At 35.2% G+C, this 21,686-nt stretch overlaps 1 protein-coding gene across 2 annotated transcripts in view; it reads left to right on the top strand.

The window, feature by feature from the left end:
- ascc3 (activating signal cointegrator 1 complex subunit 3) overlaps positions 1 to 21,686 on the top strand; it is a 372,889-nt gene that overhangs the window by 38,802 nt on the left and 312,401 nt on the right. For both annotated transcript variants that reach the window (XM_069178640.1, XM_069178641.1), the window contains exons 6-8: positions 3,237 to 3,435; positions 4,659 to 4,794; positions 6,320 to 6,445. In XM_069178640.1, the coding sequence (XP_069034741.1) occupies positions 3,237 to 3,435; positions 4,659 to 4,794; positions 6,320 to 6,445 (461 nt within the window). The remainder of the gene's footprint in view (positions 1 to 3,236; positions 3,436 to 4,658; positions 4,795 to 6,319; positions 6,446 to 21,686) is intronic.

Genomic DNA, 21,686 nt, shown 5'->3' with positions numbered 1-21,686 from the left:
AAATCTGGTCATAGGCATGGGGTGGTGACAGTGTGAGCTATGTGAGAAGACTGTGAGGTCTTGGCAGGGGGAATATGTGCCAGAAACTGTTTCTGTGAATTATAGTGTAAAGACAGCATGCAAGAGAGTTCTGCCAGAAGCTTATGTGAAGCATTGTGTGAATGGTAATCCAGAGAGCAGGAGTGTGGTGGAGGGGCCCTCACGTGGTCAACACCAGGTATCAGGCGGGAAGAAGGATCTATCTGGCTGCAGGTCTCGGGCAAAGTGGTAATTGTGAATTAAAGGAAGTGGTGGCTGGGCATGAGCAAGGTGTGCCTGAGACGTGAGAATGAAGAGTGGGGAGGCTCAGAGAATGGTGTGTGATGTTGAGGAGCGGGATACTGTGGGAGAGATGCATGTGACATTGTGGAGTAGGAGGCTTCATGTAACTCTGTTGCTTCAGAGTAGCAGCCGCGGTTGTGGCCTGCTGGTGTACGGGATAGAACCAGAAGAAGGTGAGATTTGTTGAACCCGGGTAACAACAAGCAAAGGGCTCAGTGTTGTGAATTGACCTCGGGGTCATCTCAAAGGATGTCTTGAAAGAACTGAGATGTGTAGGTGAGCCAAGAACTCAGAACATAGTGTGAATACGCCTTGTGTCCTGGTTGTCCTGACAACAGCACTTCTTTCAGAAGAGGGTGTGTATAAGCTGGGGAAAAAGAAAGTTGACAGGTGTGTCAGGCACTGTTGTCCCTCGGCAATCAAACATTGTAAACTCTTGCAGTTCAGTTTTTCAGTTGCAGTATCTGTAGTTGTGAATGTTGATTTTATTTGATAGAAATTTGTTTTTAAAATACTTTGCTAGAAAAGACTATGCTGAGACTTTTTTGTTTTATGAATTAGAATTACAGTGTGATATTTGCTTGTTCAGACTGCTGTTTTAATTAAGTGTATATTTGTGATAATGTATCATCTCCAATCTTTAGCTGTTTTCTTCTTATTTTGATTTAATGTTTCTTTTTCCAAAAGAAAAGGCACTATATTAAATTAAGGTTTAGTAAAATAATTGTCAAGGGGTGTTGGTCACTTTGTTTTTCTGATTGTGTTTGAAGTACTCATTTTTCTTGGTAAAAAATGGTAAATATATTTTTATGTGTTAGTTTGTAAGTATATTTTATAAGTAAATGTTCATATTCAGCTTTTTTCCTCCATCTCACTGCCAGGAAAACAAAGAATCCTCATCCTCTGCTTGCTTGCTTTTCATTTCTAATAATAGGGGGCAAGTTATCTGATATTTTAAATTGATAACAGAGGATTATTTTGCCTTTGGGGCCCCCCTGCACCTTCAATATTTTATCCAGTCTGGGGATCCCACCGAGTATGAGGTGTGGAATACTGATTGCATTGAGGTTTTATTTTGTGACAGCCAGGGGGAAGGGAGTTTGTCCGTCCCATAGCAGAGATGGAATAAAAATCACCCAGATGAAAGGCCTGCACACAATAATCTGATCTCATCTACTTCAAGTGCAATTCTATTTTTTACTGAACTGTCTTGAAACTGGGCTGAGATGTTGGGTTAAGTGTTGTGGTATTCTTCTGACAAATAACCTGTGACCTGCAATTTGTAGAGAGAAGATATTTCTTCATTTTCACAATTTGTGAACAAGCTCTAAACTTTCTGCGGTATTTTATACCTTAGAGCTGTGAGGGACACAGCTGTATATTTCAGTTTCACATGATTTTATTTGAGGTACTAATTATAGAAGAATACAAAGCCCATCTGTGCTGAGATAGATGAAATAAAGTTTATAGGTTTATACAGAACCTATGGTCGTACAACATAGGCAACATGATGACTGGTGTAAATGTTGAACAAGTTAGCATCTCTTGGTGACTTAGATGATGACCAGTTCCTAATAAGGAACGCTGACTATACTTATAGAATTGTAATGCTTCTGTTTTGATTATAGATTTTTTTATTTTTTAATGAAATAACTTGTTTTTGATTTATTTAATAAAGTATTTGGAATGAGCTCTGTGTACTGGTAGGTACCCTGCTCTCTACCATATACAGTGGATGAGGAATATTCATGCTTTCCTCTAGACTTATGTCCTTGTCGCAGCTGTCTTTGTTTTGTAACCTCGGTCTTACTCCCTATACTGGAGAATTAGCATTGTTAGAAGGGGAAACATGGCTGTAATTGGAGATCCTAGTTACGGTATACAGTAGCCCAGACTTGATCTAAATTATTGTGTCTGATCCGTGCTTTGAATGAACATTTTTACTGGTTGAGCCACTCTAAAGCTCTTGAGTAAATGAGTCATTTAAACATTTCAAATGGCTGCGTTGGAATTCTAAAAGTGTTTCCTAACCTGTTAACAGATTCAGCTAACAGCTGTCTTGTCATTACCAGAAAACATTGTTTTTCTATTTGTGATAGTTTTATACAGATCCCAATAATTATTGCTACAATAATGTATGTAAACAGTCGTTTTTCATATTTCACACCTGCTTGTTCTGTATAATTAATTCACCTTCATTTGACCAATGATTTAAAAAATATTTTTCAGAAAATCACAGGTTTACAGTAAGGCCTTATACCTGAATATGACAAGAAATCAAAGCTAGTATCTAGTACTTACATTTTATTTAATATATTTTTACTTTAAATAAAACATTTGAATTTATTATTAAATATATTGCATTTATTACAGTTAATGAATTATGATTATTTTATCTGTTACCTTGTGATTTGTGTTTGATGCTCTTCAATACAAAAATGATTGATTTGTATTTGTAAATATTTCTGTAATGTTTTCATGATGAAAGGTTTGATGGCAAATATTGCTTAATTCATTTGAGTGCTTTTATAACCCTGTTCTTCTACAAAGTTTGGTTTTTGAGGATGAAAAGAAAATTCATGGAATTGTTATTAAATACAAAAACTTATTCTGGAATTAATGGAGTGAGAATTAGCATTCCAATTGTAAAAAACAAGAAAGAATGCATTTGCATAGCATGAGATGATCAAAAATCTAGTTTACTCTCTTGATTTTCTGGAATATCAAAGAAAATTGAAGAAAACAGAACTTTGTAGTATTAATGAGAAAGGTGGCTATTTTTTCCATGCTGTTTCAATCAAAATATATTTATTTTAAGAAAAAACATTTTTGCAAATATTTGGATAAGAATTTAATAGTGGCTATTCGGGTCTTGTTGTGTGCGATATGGAACCTAATGAAGTCCATCTTTTCAGATTCTTCCCGCAAAACTGGAGAAACCACCAAGCCCATCTATGGCTGTCAAGTTACAATCCAGTCTGAACAAGAAAAGCAGCTGATGAAACAATGCCGTCGTGAAGAGAAACGGATCGCTAAGAGAGAAAAACGAGGAGAGGATCCCGAATCTTCAGGCATACTGCTGCACTTTGACCCTAAGGAGCTCAGGTTACAAAGGTAATATTATAATCTGTGCTGTTACTTTACTCAGTTTATAATTCATTATCAAGTGCTGCACTGTCTTACATATTATATGTCAATACATTGTCAAGTTAAAGTTAATAAAATTAAAAAGGAGATGCCTATTCGACTTCAAGTCACGTTGTGTTTTGAGAACAGGATTTTCTCTGAAAGTTTAATTTAGCAGGATAAAAAAAAGGCAGTGATCTGTTTAATTAGAATTTACTTGGCCAAATCCATCTGGGGTACAGATGCAGATTAGTAAAGGTAAGCCACATTCTTGGGGAATTGTGTGAAAACCTTTGGCCAAAGATTTATGAACTCTATTCCCATTAATTTATAGCCACTATCCTCTTTTGCCCATGAGATTAATAGATTCTGTTATTCCCTTCTTGCATTGCCAACTGTTCTACACCAGTGAAAAGACTGTATTGTTGTGTGTATCGAATAAAAATTCACAATTACAAATTACTCTGTGCCTCTTAGGAATAAACATAATAATGACACACAAGAAAGAACATCCCCTATACCTGAAGTGGTGATTTATTCCTATAAATTATTCAGCAAAAATGATTTACTCAGTGATTATTTCTTCCAGCACCTTTGATCTGAAAATTTCAACTGTGACATGTTAACACATGCGAGTATGGTCTTTTTATAGATACTGTATCCACAATAAATGTAATTTTAAACATGTACATAATGTGGTTGTTTCTGCAACTGCAAATAATATGAAAGTGAAGGAGTCTATCACCAACATTGAGATTGCAGGACTCCATATCCCATGTTTAAGGCGTGGTTTGGCTTCTGTGCATAACAAAAAAAATGTATGTAGGAGGTCTTATTAATTCAGAGATTTAAACATAAATCATTAATTTATTTTTTCTATAACGTTCTGTGTATAGTTTTCAAAATATATTTTTATTCTGTTGTTATAATTCCTACTTGGTAAACCCATTTAGTCCTTTTACGACAACTTCCAATAATGTTTTAGATTAATTGTTGCTAGAGTAGTAAAGTAGTAAAGGTTCAGTCTGCCTTATCAACAACTGCTTTGTTCATTTCACAATAAAGAACAGCCTCCCTACTTTAATGAGCAGTTTTGGAAAGTCTCTTAACAGTGTGACAACATGGCTTGAAACGTAGAGATACTACTAAAGTAATTACTGCAGGACTTCTGTGGAGGTTTTTCCTGTTCTTTATTCGTTTTGATTTTACAGGGAGCAAGCTCTGCTTACTGCTCGGAAGTCTCCAGTTTGGGGCAGACAGAGGGAGTATGAGAGAATTCATTATCCACATGTCTATGATTCCTATGCCGAAGCCACAAAAACATCTGCATTTGTTGGTGGTGCAAAGGTGTGTTGTGACTGTATAACCTTTTTTTTTTACCTGTATGTCATTTATTGTAAATGAGATTAAGTAATTCTTTTCCCCTGGGCTTAGCTTTGGCAGAATTTATTTAATATATTTTGCTGAATCCATTTTTGCTTGGCAGCTGGAGCGGGCCGTGTGCTACTGGTTAGATGGCTTGCTTCTTGCTATTTCCCTGAGGTGCTGTTAAGAAGTAGCTGCTGACATATTTAAAAGTCTTTATAGCTTAGGAATTCTATTAGTGAACAAGCTGGCTTTAACCTGCTCTTTTCTGTCTGTAATTGTGTATTATTTTGTTAGACACTGTATCTTTAGTTTTTTGGAACAGGGGTGATGTGAAAAAGAACCCTTCTCCCCTTTGAAAGCCTGCAATTTAAAAAGGAAAAAAAATGTTTTAATTAAATCTGAATTTAACGTAACATAATCTTTCTTTGTTATTTTGTAAAATTACTGAGTTCTACCGTGTAAAGCTAAATGCTTTAAAGAATAAGTTTTTTTTTCTTATTTGTACAGCTGTAGGAATTTTTTTCTTAAGGGAATGTGTGTTTTTTGCTTCCTTTTCTGTGGGTAGCAGACTTTACTTTTTAAGAAATCCAGTTAATTAAACCATTTTCTGCCAGAGTTGAAATACCAAGTACAAATAATGAGCCCTTAGGTGTGAGCCTGAAGTGACTGATCTGCCTCTGACCTCTTCAGGCACTCTCTCAGCAGAGGTCACAGGGTCATGATGAGACAAGTCCATCCCAGTCTGTTTCTTTCTGCAAGTCTCTATAGAGCACATTTTTTAATTAAAAGATGCTGTGTGTGGGCATTGAGAAATAAGTGAAACATATTTGTGTTTTGTTCTTGACTTTTTTCTTTTTTGCAATTAGACTGTATGTTCAGGTTTTTTATTGTTTTGTTCAGTCTATATAACGTAATACCAAAGACCACATGAATGATATTATTGAATAAAATGGAACAGGTTTGTTTCATGCTGAAGAGAAAAGTAACTAGAGACAACGTTTTGGCTGTGGAGTTTTCTTCAGTAAACCTTGATTAAAATGTTTGCTTTGAATGTTTGTCTTTATAAATGTCTTATGAATTGAAAGAATTTCAACATGATCACCCAACCAAGCAATTCATTAAATTAAGTAATTTAGTGATCACTAAATCAGAAGGAATCAGAATCTTGAATACTGTTCAGCTCTCAAGGACCAGACGTTTCTTAATTGAACAGAATACTTGTTCAAATCATCATTACTTTTAAGGTGTTGACAGTCATTAGAAGCAGGTGGCCCACTGTCAAGCTATTAAGGACTAGAGTTGGAGAGCCCTGATCAAGATCATGAAACATTCTGATTCTAAAAATTCTGTAATGATGTGTCAGAGTTGCAAAATGCAAGTAAAAACTTTTGATCACATTAAAAGGAATCTTTCTGAAAACATATATGGAATTAAATATTTTTAAGTATTTTTATTTTTAACCTTTTTTGACTTTATATTGAAGTTTATTTATTTTTTTGCATAGATGCTTCTACCTGAAGGGATTAAGAGGGAGAACAACAAAATGTATGAAGAAGTTGTCATTCCACCAAATGAGCCCATGCCAATTGGCTTTGAGGAGAAACCAGTTTACATCACTGATTTGGATGAGGTGGGTTTTAAATTAAGTCCGGATTTGAAAGAACAACTCACTAAAGAAATCAAGAAAGTAAAATGTAAAATCATTTGACCATGTTGTTTTACTAGCAGGAATCAGGAATATTATGTTATTAGTTTGTCTGTACACAAAAGCACTTGCAGATGCCAAAAGTGAATATTTTATTCCATTGTTTTGCAACAATTTTTTCAATCATTCAGACTTGTTTAGCTAAGAAAACAGATTTATAAAATGTCAGGAATACATTTAAGCCTTCTGGATATCGCACCCTGATGCTTTGACATCAAGAGAAGAAAGTATTACATTGAAAAGCATTTTCCTTATTTAAATATAAAAAAGTGTTGCTTAAAATCAAAAAGACAATGCTGGATCATAATGGAATTCTAGGCAGAAGTGTGTGCAAATCCCATCTGGGATTGCTGCTGTATTCTTGTGCAATCAGATCTGAAATAATATGACTATAATAATCTGTTAGACGTTAGGTTGAATCATCTAACTGAAATAAACGCTCATATTAGAGATTGCCTGTGCCACTTGCTTTCACAGGCTGGGAATCCTCAGGTGTGTAACACAATTGGCTAAGTCCTTCCGACTTCTGTAGAACTTTTATAAGTTGAAAGACCCGTGAGTGGCTGCCCAGCAGTGACATTGGTCTCAGTATGAATGGAGGGCTTGCTGGTTTCTGTGGGAGCAAGCCCTCCATTCATTTAATAGTTCTCCTATTAAAATGTTAGTTTTGCTGTTTTCAGTGAACATTCTTACGTACCAAGATATTTTCAGTTGAATGTTTTCATATTGTGTTACAAAAGGGAAAAAGTTTTCTGTAATTATATAGAATAACTAAATGAAATATAGCTAAGAGATATATTTTCACTTTTTTTTCTTTAGAATGAAACCATTTTAATGCTGGCAAATAATAAAGTTTAGAGAGATTTATCAAGTTACGATTGCTGTGTTCCTCTCAGAATACTAATGTAAACTAAACCAATCTCCAATTCCTATAGACAGCCTTTGTTGTCAAATAACAAAAATAATTTAGTTTAATTATACCTAAGCCTTTAAGTTTCATTATTATTGTTATTAGTTTCATTAGTACTATGTTAACAATAGTTAAGTATGCCAGGGCTATTATTATTCCATTTGAAATAATCTCTACAATCTGAATTCATAATTTAAGAAAAAAGCCAGAAAACAGAGAGCTCAATTTTATGGCAAACTGAAACATTTAAGATAGGTCAACATGGAGTTTGAACTGTACCTTTAAACTGGTGATATACTGTAGCATTGGTGGTATAGCACACAAAAATACACAAGCTAAGCAGTTTTGTTTCCTAGTAGGCACCTTCTCCATTTTGTGGCTAAGATCATGTGCAATGGAAGTGGGAGGTTGTGTCAATGGTAAATTGGCTTCAGTAGAGGATGTATCATCAGAGGTCTTGACTGCAGGATAAACTATCAGAGTCAGTAATGTGAAACATTTAGATGATGAAAGGGAAATGGATAATATATTGAATGAATATTTCACTCAAGCTTTTACCAAGAAAGAGACAACATACTTCATGCTGAGGATTCTATATCAAATACAATTAGGTTACAAGAGGCAGAAGGGTTACTAAGAGCACTTACAATTGCAGGACCTGCTGTACGTAAGGAAGGGAGAGATGTTATATTCATAGACTGGAAACAAAACTCTTAGCAATCACTTACACCAAAAGGCAGGTGTAATATCCATAGACGGGAAGATTGTAAATGTAGCACCTGTTCATACAAAGGGTGACAGAACTGAATGAATAATAGTAATAATAGTTCAATAAGTTTTACATCTATTACTTGTAAGGATATAGAAATGATATTTTAACTAAAAAATAGAATTATCTATATGGCAGTAGAATTCTAATGGATTCTCAGTTTGGATATGGAAAAGGGTAGCCTTGCTTAACTATCTTGTAATATAGAGTTCTTTAAACAAGAAACAGCAGAAATGGTTACACAGAGCATGTGATGTGGCATATTTACAGTAGATTTTCAAAAGGCTTTTAATGAAGTTCCTCATAAAAGATTAATTCTTAAATTGCAGGCATTGGGCATTCTAGGTAATGCATGTGCCTGGTTTAGGAACTGGTAAATGGATTAAAAAACAGAGTACAGATAAGAGTTGAACACTCAGATTGGTGTGACATAATTAGAGGATTAGCACAGGGATCCGTTTTAAGACCACTACTTTTCAAATTTATATCGGTGACCTGGTTACTGGAATATATAGTAAACCTGTTAAGTTCACAGATGATTTTAAAATATAGGTGGTGCTTGATACTTTATATGTCTGGTTCAGGGAACAAAAAGTCTGTCTGTATAGTGAAAAAAATTATAAAGGGGTGTATAAAGGGAGAACAGAGTAAACTTGGAGGGTTTGGGACCATAACAGCATAAAATTTCAGGTGGGTAGCTGCGTCAGCATGCGTAGGCTGCAAAGGAACAAGTAATAGGTTTATTCCATGCTGAAAAAAAAAAGAAAGAGAACACAATGTTTCGGCCGTGGAGCCTTCTTCAGGTGTGAGAGAGACAGGGCAGTAGGCAAAGGTAAAGTAGCGGGAGAACAAACGTTGGGAGGGGGGAGGAGTGAGAGGTGGGAGCAGGGGACAGAAAGAGAGGCCAATCAAGAGGTGTGAGAAGTCAGAAGTCAGAATGGGTGCAGAGAGGTGTGAAATGAAACTTCCAATGAATGGAGAAAATTAAAAAGAACAGTAGTCTGTCGTTAAGAGAAGGGAGAATGTGTGATCCTAGCTGCAGAATAATTTTGGTTTCGGTGGTCTTTCTGATATATGTTTGGAAAACCGTCTTTGAGAACACAGATGGAGAGATTAGAGTGGCCATCAGAGGTGAAATGAGAAACAATGGGCTTGGAGAGATCTTTAATCTTCACAGCCCTGACGTGTTCTCTGAAGCGGTCTCTGAGTCTCCTTCCTGTTTCTCCAATGTAGATGGCTGGGCATTTACTGCAAGAGATACAGTAAATAAGGTTGCTGGAGGTACAAGATGCTGTCTGGGTGATCCGGAATTGTCCTGAGGGGCCTTGAATGACTGTGGTGGTGGATGTGTACTTGCAGGTGATACAGCGAGCTCTGTTGCAAGGGAAAGTGCCTGGTGTGGATGGTTGTTGAGGGCGGTGGAGGGTGCTGTGAACAAGGAGGTTACGCAAATTAGGTGGTCGGCGATATGAGATGATAAGGCGATCAGAAAAGAGGGCCCCAATGGAGGGATCATCCTGTAGGATGGAAAAGTTCTGGTTAATGGTCCTGGGGATAGGAAGTGTGTTAGGGTGGTAAGGAAGCACCAAAGGAATGCGGTTGTTACGGCAGGAGTTCCTGATCGGGTTGATGGTCCGGGGGGTGTTTTTGGCTCGGGCAAGGGCCCTGTCAATCACACTGCTGGGGTATCCTCTGTTGATGAAAAAGGAGCACATTTCGAGGGCTTGGTTCTCGAAGTCAATGTCATCGCTGCATAATCGTCGTAGCCTAAGGAACTGTGAAAAAGGAAAAGAGTTTTCAGTGTGGTTGGGGTGAAATGAGCTGTACAAATTTGCCCATGCAACTTAAAGCGGGGGGTTTATTCCATGAGAGTTAATGGAATACAGTTGGGTTAGAGACCATAAATTAGACTGAGTGTGGGTTTCATTCTAGGTTATTTTCCTAAATAATCCAACTTATAACGAAATGACTTACAAAGGGGAATACTGTATATCTCAACCTAATTACATTATTCCTTATGGCTATTAATATTCACAACATACAATTCAGACAGGGGTATATACATTTAATGTACCTGTAACCAATGAAAACGATAAAGTGAAATGCAGTCTCCTCAAAACCAACAAAGTCATTCACTCCTTTATATCAATGCCAGGAGCATTGTGAAGAAAGATTTTAAATGTTACTATTTTTTCATTTCTTGAACAAAGTGACCTACAAATGAATGTTGCTGGCTTTTGCTGCCTCAAAAAATGTCATAATTGTGGGGAATTTTTATGTCGAGTTACTCGATTCATCAACAAACAAAGTTTGAAGTGATTTGTAACGGGACCTCCTGTATAAGGATTAGAAGGAAATTCACAAAGACTGAACGCAAGACTCAAGACACTACTAACCAACCTACTGTCCTCAGCAAAGTTCTTTTTTCATCATACAAAGTAGCGTACCGAGTAGCACAATGCAAGAAACCTCATACTATTGGAGTACCAAGGAATAAGCAACAGAGCTCTGTGAATTCTGCTTCCCTTTGCAATGTTCTGCCTCTGTGAAGCTGGGTTTTCAGCACTAGTGGTTATCGAATACAAGTTCAGATCAAAAGTCAATGTTGAGGAGATTTTTGCTATTTAAAAAATACTAACCAGTATTTTCAGTGAATTATGTTAACATAATTTATTAAACAAGCCCACCTACCCATTAAGAGGCACAAAGAAAAAGACATTGTATACTCCCTCTTTTTTAAAAAAACATTTATGTTAGATATTTACATTTTTTTAGTCATTTTATTTGCATTTTACAAAGATGTTGACTATTTTTAATTTTTTCAAATTGTTGGCACATTCAAATAATTTCAATAAAATGTGTTGTCAAGTATTTTTACTATTTTGATCAAGCCTCTTGGTTTTGAAAATGGTTAAAAATAACAACAATTGAATTAACTTTGTTTTTATTTTGACCCATAATTTCCTTTTCAAATTTATAATGTTTTGAAAAATATAGCACTGCCATAGAACATATTTTTGACACAGGGGAGGCATGTGGAAAATTTGACAGGTAATGGGAGGAATGGACCCAAAAAGTTCGGAAACCGCTGCCAATTTGATTCACCAGTTAGAGTGGGTCCATTGTACTGTGAGGGAACCTGTGCCAAAAAGAGAACTGAAGAAGCAGAAGGTTGACAGTGACTGCAGAGTGTGCATATAAAATTGCTAAACAAAGCAAGCTGCTCTCTGAAGGGGATCTTTTGAGGGAGTGTATGATAGAAACCGTAGATATTCTTTGGCCAGAGAGCAAGAACAAATTTGAGAAAATAAGTTTATCAAGCAGAAAAGTTACCCGTCGGGTCGAGGTAATCGGTGAAGACTTGGCTTGTAAGGTGAACGTCAAGTTTTATTCTGTTTTTTTAATATTTAAAATATTTTTTTTCTCTCAGGTTATCGTTAACCTTGAACCAATAAGCCTATGTTGGATTCTAAACTTACAGTATATAGGGCATAGGCTATCTGTAACAGCAGCGTGAAGTGGCTCTCTATACAGTTTCATAATTTTACGTGGCCCTTGGGACAAAAAGTTTGCCCATCCCTGTTCTAGATGATGAATTCTGAACATATTAGGGTTTGTTCAGTGTGGATGTAGATATTACAGTGCTTGGGGGGTGCATTAATTGATTCTAGAAAAGTCAAGTGTGTTGACCAGCTTTTCTACTTCAGTCTAAGACATCATAAGACATAGTTTGATGATACTTCTGTGATTTAAGAATAATGTTTTTACAATATTTTGCACGAGGGTCGAAAGTCCAGTCAGGATCAAAATATTGAGCTCCTTCTTGATTTCATCTGTTCCCTTTGTAATGTGCTGGGCGCCTTTTGGCTTCAAAGTAAACAAACCCTCAAAATCTATTTAAAGACTGTTCCACACAAGATCTTAAAAAGTCATACAATTAATTAGACTAACTCACCAATTACCTTCTATTATCTCACCCCCAGAAAGCCTCAGCTCACCTGACCAAGGCTTCCCCAAACGCTTCTGGCCTATGTAGTCAGATAAGGTAGTCATTTTGTCTGGACTGGCTGTGCCCTCACTGTGTTTAAAATTGTTAAAAATGTAGAATTTAAATCAAGGAACCACTAGTATAGTGGTTTTCAATCCTGTTGATTGAGAACTCCTATTCAGCATTCATCAGTTTCTAAAGATCTGTTAAATATTTAAGAGATTTAAAATGATTTAAATTATGATTTTGAACAGGTAATTTAGATATCTTTTAGGACATAAAATGGAGACCTTTCAACTTTTTGGAAGATCAGTGATCCTTTAATTACTCCTCTAATTGATCAACTAGTTACAAGTTCTTTATATTTAAATTAATATTTGATTCAAGATGCACTAAAAAAAGCAAAGTGGATTGTATACCAGGGTTGAATGACCATTGAACCAGAACCAGGGTTGAAGAACGCTGTACTAGTAAAATCTCACTATGGTTTTGCAGGCTTGGGCAGTTCAGGTCCTGGAGGGCTTTTGTGTCTGCATTTTTTCTTTCCAGCTCAGGTCTGAACAAGCTCAGGCAGCTAATTGTTGGTTTAATGGTACCAATTTAGTTGGTTCTTCCAGCCCTTCTTCTGCTTTAGAGAGATCTAGATAGCATACAGAAACACAGGTTCTTGGGCCTTTATCCCTGGGATATTGAGCATCTCTGTTCACTATGTTACAAAAAAGTTATTAATGCTATGAAATCAGTCTGGAGAAGGACTACCAGATACATTCCTGTGCTCAAAGAACAGTCCTACTCTTGACAAGATTAAAGGAATGTTCTGCACTGACAGGCTGAAAGAACTGAACCTTTTTTTCTGAGATTCAGATCAAGTATTCAGATACCTTAAAGGCACTGAGAGAGACAACCCAATGGACTTCAAGAGTGAAACAGAACATGGGAGGTCATTTGAAACTGAGAATAAGGGGGTACAATTGATGTGGGAGTCTGGTAAAAGCCACTCAGCTTTTTTGTTGAAGACGATACCCTGCTTTCTTTCTAGAAATAGTTTGATGAGTTCCTTGCATCAGTTAGCTAGATGACCAAATCAGCTAGATTACCGAAAAGGACTCTTTTTATGTGTAACCTTTCTTAAGTTTTATGACTTTTCTAATCAGTTCTACTAAGAACATTCTCAGCAAGCTTTAAAAAACTATTTTCAGAAACTTTTGATAAGTGTTTTATTAGTATTGTGTAACAGTCTGAATAGAGATAACGAGACAGTCATACAATGCACATACTATAATAGTACTAGATAAATAATACAAATATGTTAGAATTAAAGTAGATAATATAATGCACTCCTTTAGGTTCAGGCAGTAATATAACACCCATTCTCAGCTGCACATTATTATTATTTTTATGTGCTAGAAAATGAACCCTGCTGAGTAAGGAAGGTGGTTGGCAGTCTAAATTTGTTTCAGCTCTCTCTCATGGAGAGAAACAAGTATTAGTCATGAACTGTCTATTGAAGATGCTGTTTTAAAACAATTACATTTTTGTAACAAAATTTCTGCTTTATAGGTAACACTGTTTGAGACCCGGATCCTTAGTAAAAGGCACATTTTTGGTTGAAGAGGTTAAGGCATTGCAGGTCATCACAGTTATATAATTTAATAAAAATATTTGCAATAGTTGGATAAACAAATCGTTACCCCTTTTTCTTTTTCTGTAGTATGTTTTGATATTTTTTCTTTTATCTTTTCTCATTGCAAATAGCAGATTATTGAATTCCATTCACTTTCAGTGTTTTTCTTTATTGTGATTAGTCGGAATTATTTTGGAGTATAGTTTGATGATTTAATGACAGGTAATCAGTCATAGCATTCTGTATATTAGCTGTTACAATTTTAAGTGATATGTGTAGCACATCTATAATACAGTTTTGAATGTGATAGTAGCAGTAGTTAGAAACGTCAACATTGGTTGCATATTGGAAGTGGAGAGCTCAGATTCTGAATCACAACTGATTTCATTACGCTAAATTTCCTGTTATTGCTACACAAATAGGTATACACGATTTTTAGATTTAATTTTTTTTTAAGACACAAGAAATGTTAGAAATAAGAAGAAACCAGTCAGATCATCGTTATAGTTTCTTGTAGCTTATTTCTACAAGCAACATCCTGGTAACATTGGGACTGTGATCACTGCAGTGCTCAGCTTGTTATTTACACAGTAAATGATTTATACAAGAGTGTCATCAAGCGATTTAATGAGGGATACCAGGGAATTTATTTGAGTGCTGCCTAATACCCTTGTGTCCTGGCCAAATTTCTCTCTGGCCTTTACGAATCATGGCCTCCTAATAGTCCCCATCTATGATTTGGCTTCATGACTCTGTTTGTCTCCCCGCGGGTAGCTGATGTGTGGTGAGTGTACTGGTGCACTCTGGGAGAGGTCAAATTATCCAGGTGGATTGATGATGGAGGGGAGTCTCCAATACAGTAAAGTGCTTTGAGTGGAGTGTCTAGAAAAGCGCTATATAAGTGTAAGGAATTAGCAGCAGTAGTCATAGTAATAGTAATGTTTTGCAGGCAACTTCAACCATTTGTGTAAGTAAATTCCTCTTGTTTTCTCTCTTCCTATGTCCCTGGGTCCTTGTTTCACAAGGAAAAAATTAAGAACTGTGTTTCACAAGCTTCTTTATATTCTAATGAAGTCCAACAATTTTGCACAGAATTGTCATTGTATACCTTGTACACAAGATGAACCTAACTGGGGTTCTTCTGAAGATTTTAGACTAAATGATTAGTACCATGACAACCAAGAAAGAGGTTAGAGTGCGGAGCTGTGTCAGCTTGTGGGCTGCAAAGGAACAAATAGAGATTAATTCCATGCTGTAAAAAGAAGAAAGAAATCAGCACTTGATTTAAATGCTAAAAATGTTTTAATTAAGTATGCTTGTGGTCCTATAGTTTTCATAGATCTTACTATTGATGAAGACTTTGTAATTTGGTGATTTGTTTTACTTTAGAAAAGGCACCTGACACTCTATTTTTAATTAAATTTTGTGATTTTTTTTTCATTTATGCTAATATTCAAATCTGAGCTTCCTGTAACTCCTACCTAGTTAATTAGCTTTTATTTACAGTGTTATTTTTAGTTTGCAAAATGTGATATTTCTAATTCAGCTATAAAGGAACTTGGCTGTATTACGTGGCAGGATGTATGATTGTTGTGATGGAGGATTGAAGGACAGGCATGGGCTCTGAAAAAATCACAGCTTTTGTCCTCCTGTTAATCATGGCTCTTCATGGTGGCTTTTTATTTGCCACAGGGCCCTTGCTTCTGCCCAATAGAAACCTGCCACCTGGTAACTGGGATTGTAAATTGCAGCAGACAGATGGGCCCAAGACTTAATTTAATCTACACAGATCTCACCACTAACAGTTTTTCAGGTATTTAGCTGTATTTATAATTGGTATCACCTGTAATATGCCTGAAGAAGATGGTATCTTGTGTAATGTGAAAGATTGGATATATGCCACAGCATGCACAGATTCTGTGTTAAAAGACCCATAAGGAAGAAAGCTTCTATGTCAATGGAAATGATCTAGTCCCCATTCTTTGTTTTTTCATGTCTCATCAACCTATTATAAGTTGCAGGGTGCCAATGTAGATAATAAGTCACATTTACCTCTATGTGCTTTGCCCTACAGTGTTTCATTGTTTAGCAAAGTGTGCTAATGTAGTATTTAAAAGACTAATAAAATCTTGCAAATGTCTTGTTAAAATTGTCAGTAGTAAATACATTTTGCTTCCTCTGCTAAGAATAACACACAGTGCATTGATACTCGGTCAATTATTAATAGGTTCATATCCAATTTTTAATTACATTTTCTGACTGATGTAACAAAGGTGACTTGAATGCTATTGTACTGTTTTTCCATTTCAGAAAATATGCCAGTGATCACAGACAGTTTAAAAAAATGCAGTTTATAATGTTTCTATAGCTCAGGATTACACATTTATTGTTCTCAGGATAGCAGTATAGGACTGTTTGTTCATTTATTGAACATTGAGGTATAATAGTATGATATGTAAGGTCTTAATGTACCTCAGTTTGGACATATTTTCTGAAAAAGTCTGCTTCATCAAGAATATTTGCATTATTTTTCATTTATAATTAGAAGTTTTGGCGGACAGAAAGTGACAGGCAAAATATGAATATACTGCCTGCCAGCAACAATTTGGCTTTACAGTTTAGTTGTTTGTGCTGGATTACTGACACATGCCTCTTGTCTGTTTGCTTGTAAGTATCCTTCACGGGTGGTTAGTTAAAACTCAAACACCGTATTGGTATTAACCCAAACATGCTTTAAAATATACTGTAAATTATATGCATGTACTGTTAAATAATAATCAAGATCCCGATTAGCTTCTGGGATCCTATACTGTATTGTAAACTTTTATGCCTTCTACTGTTTGTGGCCAAGTGCTTTTCAAAACACTACATGGAGTCGATTATGTGGATTATTTGGATGGACTGTATTTGCCATTGTCTTTGTAAAGGTTTTATGTTGATGTATGCAACCTAAAGATTGATGTACATATACAAGCATTTTCAGATAACATATTATGGGAGTAACATTAAAATAATTTAAGATTTCTATCATTAGTTTTAGTTAGGTCACCTTGGTTTATTTCAGTATTCCAATGCATCATACAAATTAAAAGTCCAGTTTAAATACTTCCAACTGAACTGTGTTAGAGATCAGCAGCTATTTTAATCAGATGTGTTTTTATATGTTTGTGTTTTGTTAAAATACTGTTCTCTTGAGCCTCTCTAAGCAGGTACTAATTTTAATGGAGAAATAACCATAACAGGAGAGACAACATCATTTGATGTGCAAGATATTTGTCATATACCGCAGGCTTTAAAGACCTATCATCAGTGCTCTAGTAAATAATCTGTAATAGGAGTTGCTTTAGCAGGATAGGAACAATACAGAATTAGAATAGATTTTACATATTACTACCAAAGAGGAGTATCTTCTAAGGCATTGATTTTTTTTCTGTATGGTTCACTTTTCCAAAATGCCTCTTAAAAGAACATTTACACAAACTAGGATGAGATATGCAGTATTTATGCTTTTTTGCTGAAGAGCAGACAGAAAGTGAAATGCTTTTAATCCCAGGTTTCTAGAATTGAACTGCTTAAAGGCAGTTGATGAAATCATTTAGCTTTTGGAGGACCTTTCATTTGTATTGCTCATATATGCACTTTATTGTATTGAAGCAGTTATTCTTCAGTCACTGAAAGGTCATAGCATTTCAACCTGTTGTGTTGTAATTGTTATTAACAAAATATTACATTATTTTTTATATATAAACAAGAGGCTTTTTGTGTTTTGTTTTATCTTTTGCTGATATATAATGTTGAAATATGTTTTTAAAAGAGAGCAATTTAACAGTAGTAGAGAAAACAAAATGTTTTGTAATTGTTACTGGCAATGATTGCTTAAAATGTGTTCACTATCATACAGGAAACATCCCTTTTATGTATGGATTTTGCAAATTTTAACATACTGTAGCTAATGGTTGAGGCAGATTTGAAAAAAAAAAGATTTACCATAATATAGTGGCTTTTAATCTGACATGCATCAAAAACAATAACAATGTATTCCATAAAATAGTCACAGACATGGCTATTAAAATTACTAATGGAAGAAGGGGTTGTTTTAAAAACAAAATGACTGTGTAAATTGTTGAGTTCTATGAACAATATATAAATTCCTCTATTTAAAGCAAAGGTTGAAGAAAAATAACTAAAGGTTATGTGTGTTGCTTGGTAATTTTCCTAATATGCGTCAAAACCAATGAAAATTATATATCTTACAATACTTCCTTAATTTTCTGTGTATCACTAGATACCAGAGATTCTCAAGAGTGAAACTGATAAATGGGCATTTAAACAACCGTACCTTTTACTTTAAGTGGATACTTAGCAAAGATTTATTTGTTTCATGCAATTTCCATTTCCTGTTATTTACAGTACACTATTAATTATCTAAATAAGAAGGTGGATATTTTAGCATAATGCAGAAGAACAAAATCAATTAAATGCTTCTGTCTTTTTAAGCCTGTGTGTCTTTCATAATTTACCCTTGGAAAACAAGACTTAAAATATGTTTGTTTGCTTGAAAAATTGCCTCAATTTTTCAGTATATGTTACATTTTTAGTCTTGAAAGACTTTTGTCTTATCTGTGGTCCAAGTTGTTGTTTTATTCTGTTTTAAAATATTTGTGACAGGAAAAGATTGATATTAAAATACTTTATCTGACCTATGCAAATGAGCTGATTGAAGTGTTGCACTATTCATTAGGGTAAAGCTTCTGTGAATTCCAAAACAAAGTGCTACTGTTATAAAATGAGTAATATTCTAGCCAATATGTCTTAAATTAATATTAAGACTTGAAAGGCAAACTGAAAAGGCATTCTGCTTCTTGTATGTCTACAAATTGTCATTTATTGAAAGCTTTAATGGGAAACAAGGACATCACAACTTATGTTTCTATAATAGCTTTGTGAGGCATTAAAAGTACAAAATTTATTAGTTTCCTTTTAACTAATGAATTACAGGGCTGAGTCATGCAGTCGTGTTGCTGGTAAAAGCATCCTTAATCTCTGTGAATAAATATATATAGGTGCTACAGTAAAATTTGCAACAGTAGGTCAAATATCGCGGACAGATGTGAAATAAATTATTGGAAACATTTTCCTCTGCCACCTTTAGCTACCATTTCTGTTATTTTAATATTTCATTTTCTATTAATTTGTAATTAGACATTTGCTCTTTTTGACCTACATAACTTTTGAACCTGTTAGTAATTTGGAAGCAATAACAGCACATGTTATTCATCGTCATTAGTGTTACTACTGAAATCAGACTGCATTTTAAAAGTTGTGAGTTAATGTTTATTGGAATAGCAGATGACACTGCAGTTTTATGGCACCAAATGTATACGAAGGTAAAGGGAACATACTTATGAATATAATTATATAATACATTTTACCATTAAGATTGTTCTCAGAAATGTACTCTGTTGTGATCTATGCTTTTGAAGTAGCTTTAGCAGTGCAAAGCATTGTAATGTCAAGCTATATATATAGTGTCCATAAGTATTGGGACAGTGAAGTCAAAATTGTTATTTTTGCTATATGCTCAGTCCATTTGGCTTTGAGAGTTAGAGGTGAATATGAGGCTTAAGTACAGAATGTCACCTTTTATTTCAGTGCTTTTATGTTGTACTGTTTTAGAATAATAGCACTTTTTGTGTTCAATCCCCCCATTTCATGTGAGCATAAGTATTGGGGTGTATGGGGTGCACTGTGTGCAGTGTGTTCTTCTTGCAAATAATAGAAATTTGGGACATGCTTAACAATAGAAGTTTTGATTCCTTTGCCTTGCTATGTAATCACCTACTGACTGTCCTGATTCTGAAATATTTATCTGAAGGAAAAGAAATGAAAAGGAATGAAGCATGTGGGAAAACAAATTCAAACAGTTACATTTAGTGATCTAAAAGGCTGGAGTGTGTTAATTTTATATTTGTTTAAATGCTGTCGGGTAGAGATATAGATTGATATGGTTGCAGTTGATATAGCTGATACAGTCACATTTGCCTTAGCCATGTACATCCAAAGTGTACAGGATGAATAAACAAAGTGTTTGCTTGAAAGATGGATCAGCATCACAAAAAGTAATTGATGGCAGAAGATTATAGCTATAGTCAATTTCTGCTCAAATATGTAAATGCAACTAAACTCATGTCTATGATTACGTATTGAAAGATATACTGGCAAGGACTACTCAATTATTAAGCAGAATACAGATTGTGGAAACAATACAATATAATTGACAAAATACTTCATTGAACCTAATTACTGATGTAAAATAGCTCTATATTGCTCATATTTATTTTTATACCCTAGCAGGTACTGTATATATTCAGTATAGTTATAACCAGCACTCATGTGTACCAGTATATTGCGTGCCCTGACCTGAAGTCAGTAGACTTCATTCCATTTGATTGATTAAACAGATTTACTTTGAATATGTCGGTTGCTTATTTTTTTGCGTTTACATGGTCTTTATATTTAAGTAGTTGCTCTCCAAAGGTATTGTGCCAAAATTCAGGATTAACCAGTCCAGCTCACATTTTCACTACTCCAGTGGGAAAACAAAGCCTATCAAACCACCAGCGCAATCATTTGTCCTGCTGGATCAAATGGGTAGGTATAATGTGTTTTTCAGGAATTATGTTACTTAATTTCATTTAAGTGTTTTAATAGCATATTCTTAATGAATTATATCAAATAATGATTGTATTTAGGTAGCCATATGCTATCTAAATAGCCTTTTTGGAGCATTTAATCACTTGCATAAATAAGAATATATGAAAGGTTACAATCCAGTTGAGGCCATTTTGCCCATCTAACATATTCCATAATAGTGAAGTGGTTTACAGATCTCATTCAGCTGTTTTGTGAAACAAGTCAGAACATCAGCTTCAGCAACATGGCTGGGCAACTTCTGGTCACTGTCCTTAATGCACTTTTCCATAGTTCCCATCTGTGTCCTCATGGTATGTCTTTCAAAGCCGGTTCTGAAGAATATGATCTTATATTTAGATAAATGCATGTTCATAAAAAATATTGACCACAGTGGTTTGGGCAGATATTAAACTGCTGATTTTGTCCGTATTTATCTTATATTTCAAGTCCCCTCCCTGCCCATAGACTGCAACATACTATAGTGATTTTGAAGAGGTTCAAATGGGGAGTTGCAACACTCTGTCTTGGCTGCAGAAAAAAACAAACTGAAAAGTAGAAAAGAAAAACAGTGTGTGGGCTGTTGAACCTTTATCAGGTGGGAGGAGAGAGAGGAAGGTAGCAGGGCTACAGGAGGAGATAAAAAAGAGTGTCCTAGTGAAATTAGATCTAGGGGAGAAGTGTGAAAAGCTGAAATCTTGAAATTTCAAGAGCAATTAGTCTGACATTGACAGAAGGGGGTAGGTGTGACCATGTATTAGAATAATTTTGGTTATTTTTTTTGGAGTAGGGGGTCCTGAAATACCTGTAAAAGTACACGGACAAAAAGGTGAGTGAATTCATAGCAGGGGATGGGAAACTGCTGGTTTGCAGAGATCTTTGATCCTCACTGCTCTGACATGTTTCCAGAAATGGTCTTCTTTCTGTCTTGCTGATGTAAATAAGAGTAATTTTATAAGAGATGCTGTAAATGTGATTATTAGATACACAGTATATTTTCTAGGTGATTCTGAAATCACCCAAGGGGCTTTGTATATATGTGATATTGGATACATGTTTGCAGGTGGCACAGTGGCTTCTGTTACAGTAAAAGAAGCCTGGTGTGCAAATTAGGTGGTTGGCAGCTTGAGATGAGGTGAGTTACTTGGGGGAAAAGTACTTGGGGTCATTCTTTAAAATGGAGAA

Source organism: Lepisosteus oculatus, chromosome 2 (genome assembly GCF_040954835.1).
Source record: "Lepisosteus oculatus isolate fLepOcu1 chromosome 2, fLepOcu1.hap2, whole genome shotgun sequence".
Classification (NCBI taxonomy): Eukaryota; Metazoa; Chordata; class Actinopteri; order Semionotiformes; family Lepisosteidae; genus Lepisosteus; species Lepisosteus oculatus.
Note: the sequence above shows the minus strand (reverse complement) of the source record. Positions and strands in the feature narration are given on the sequence as shown.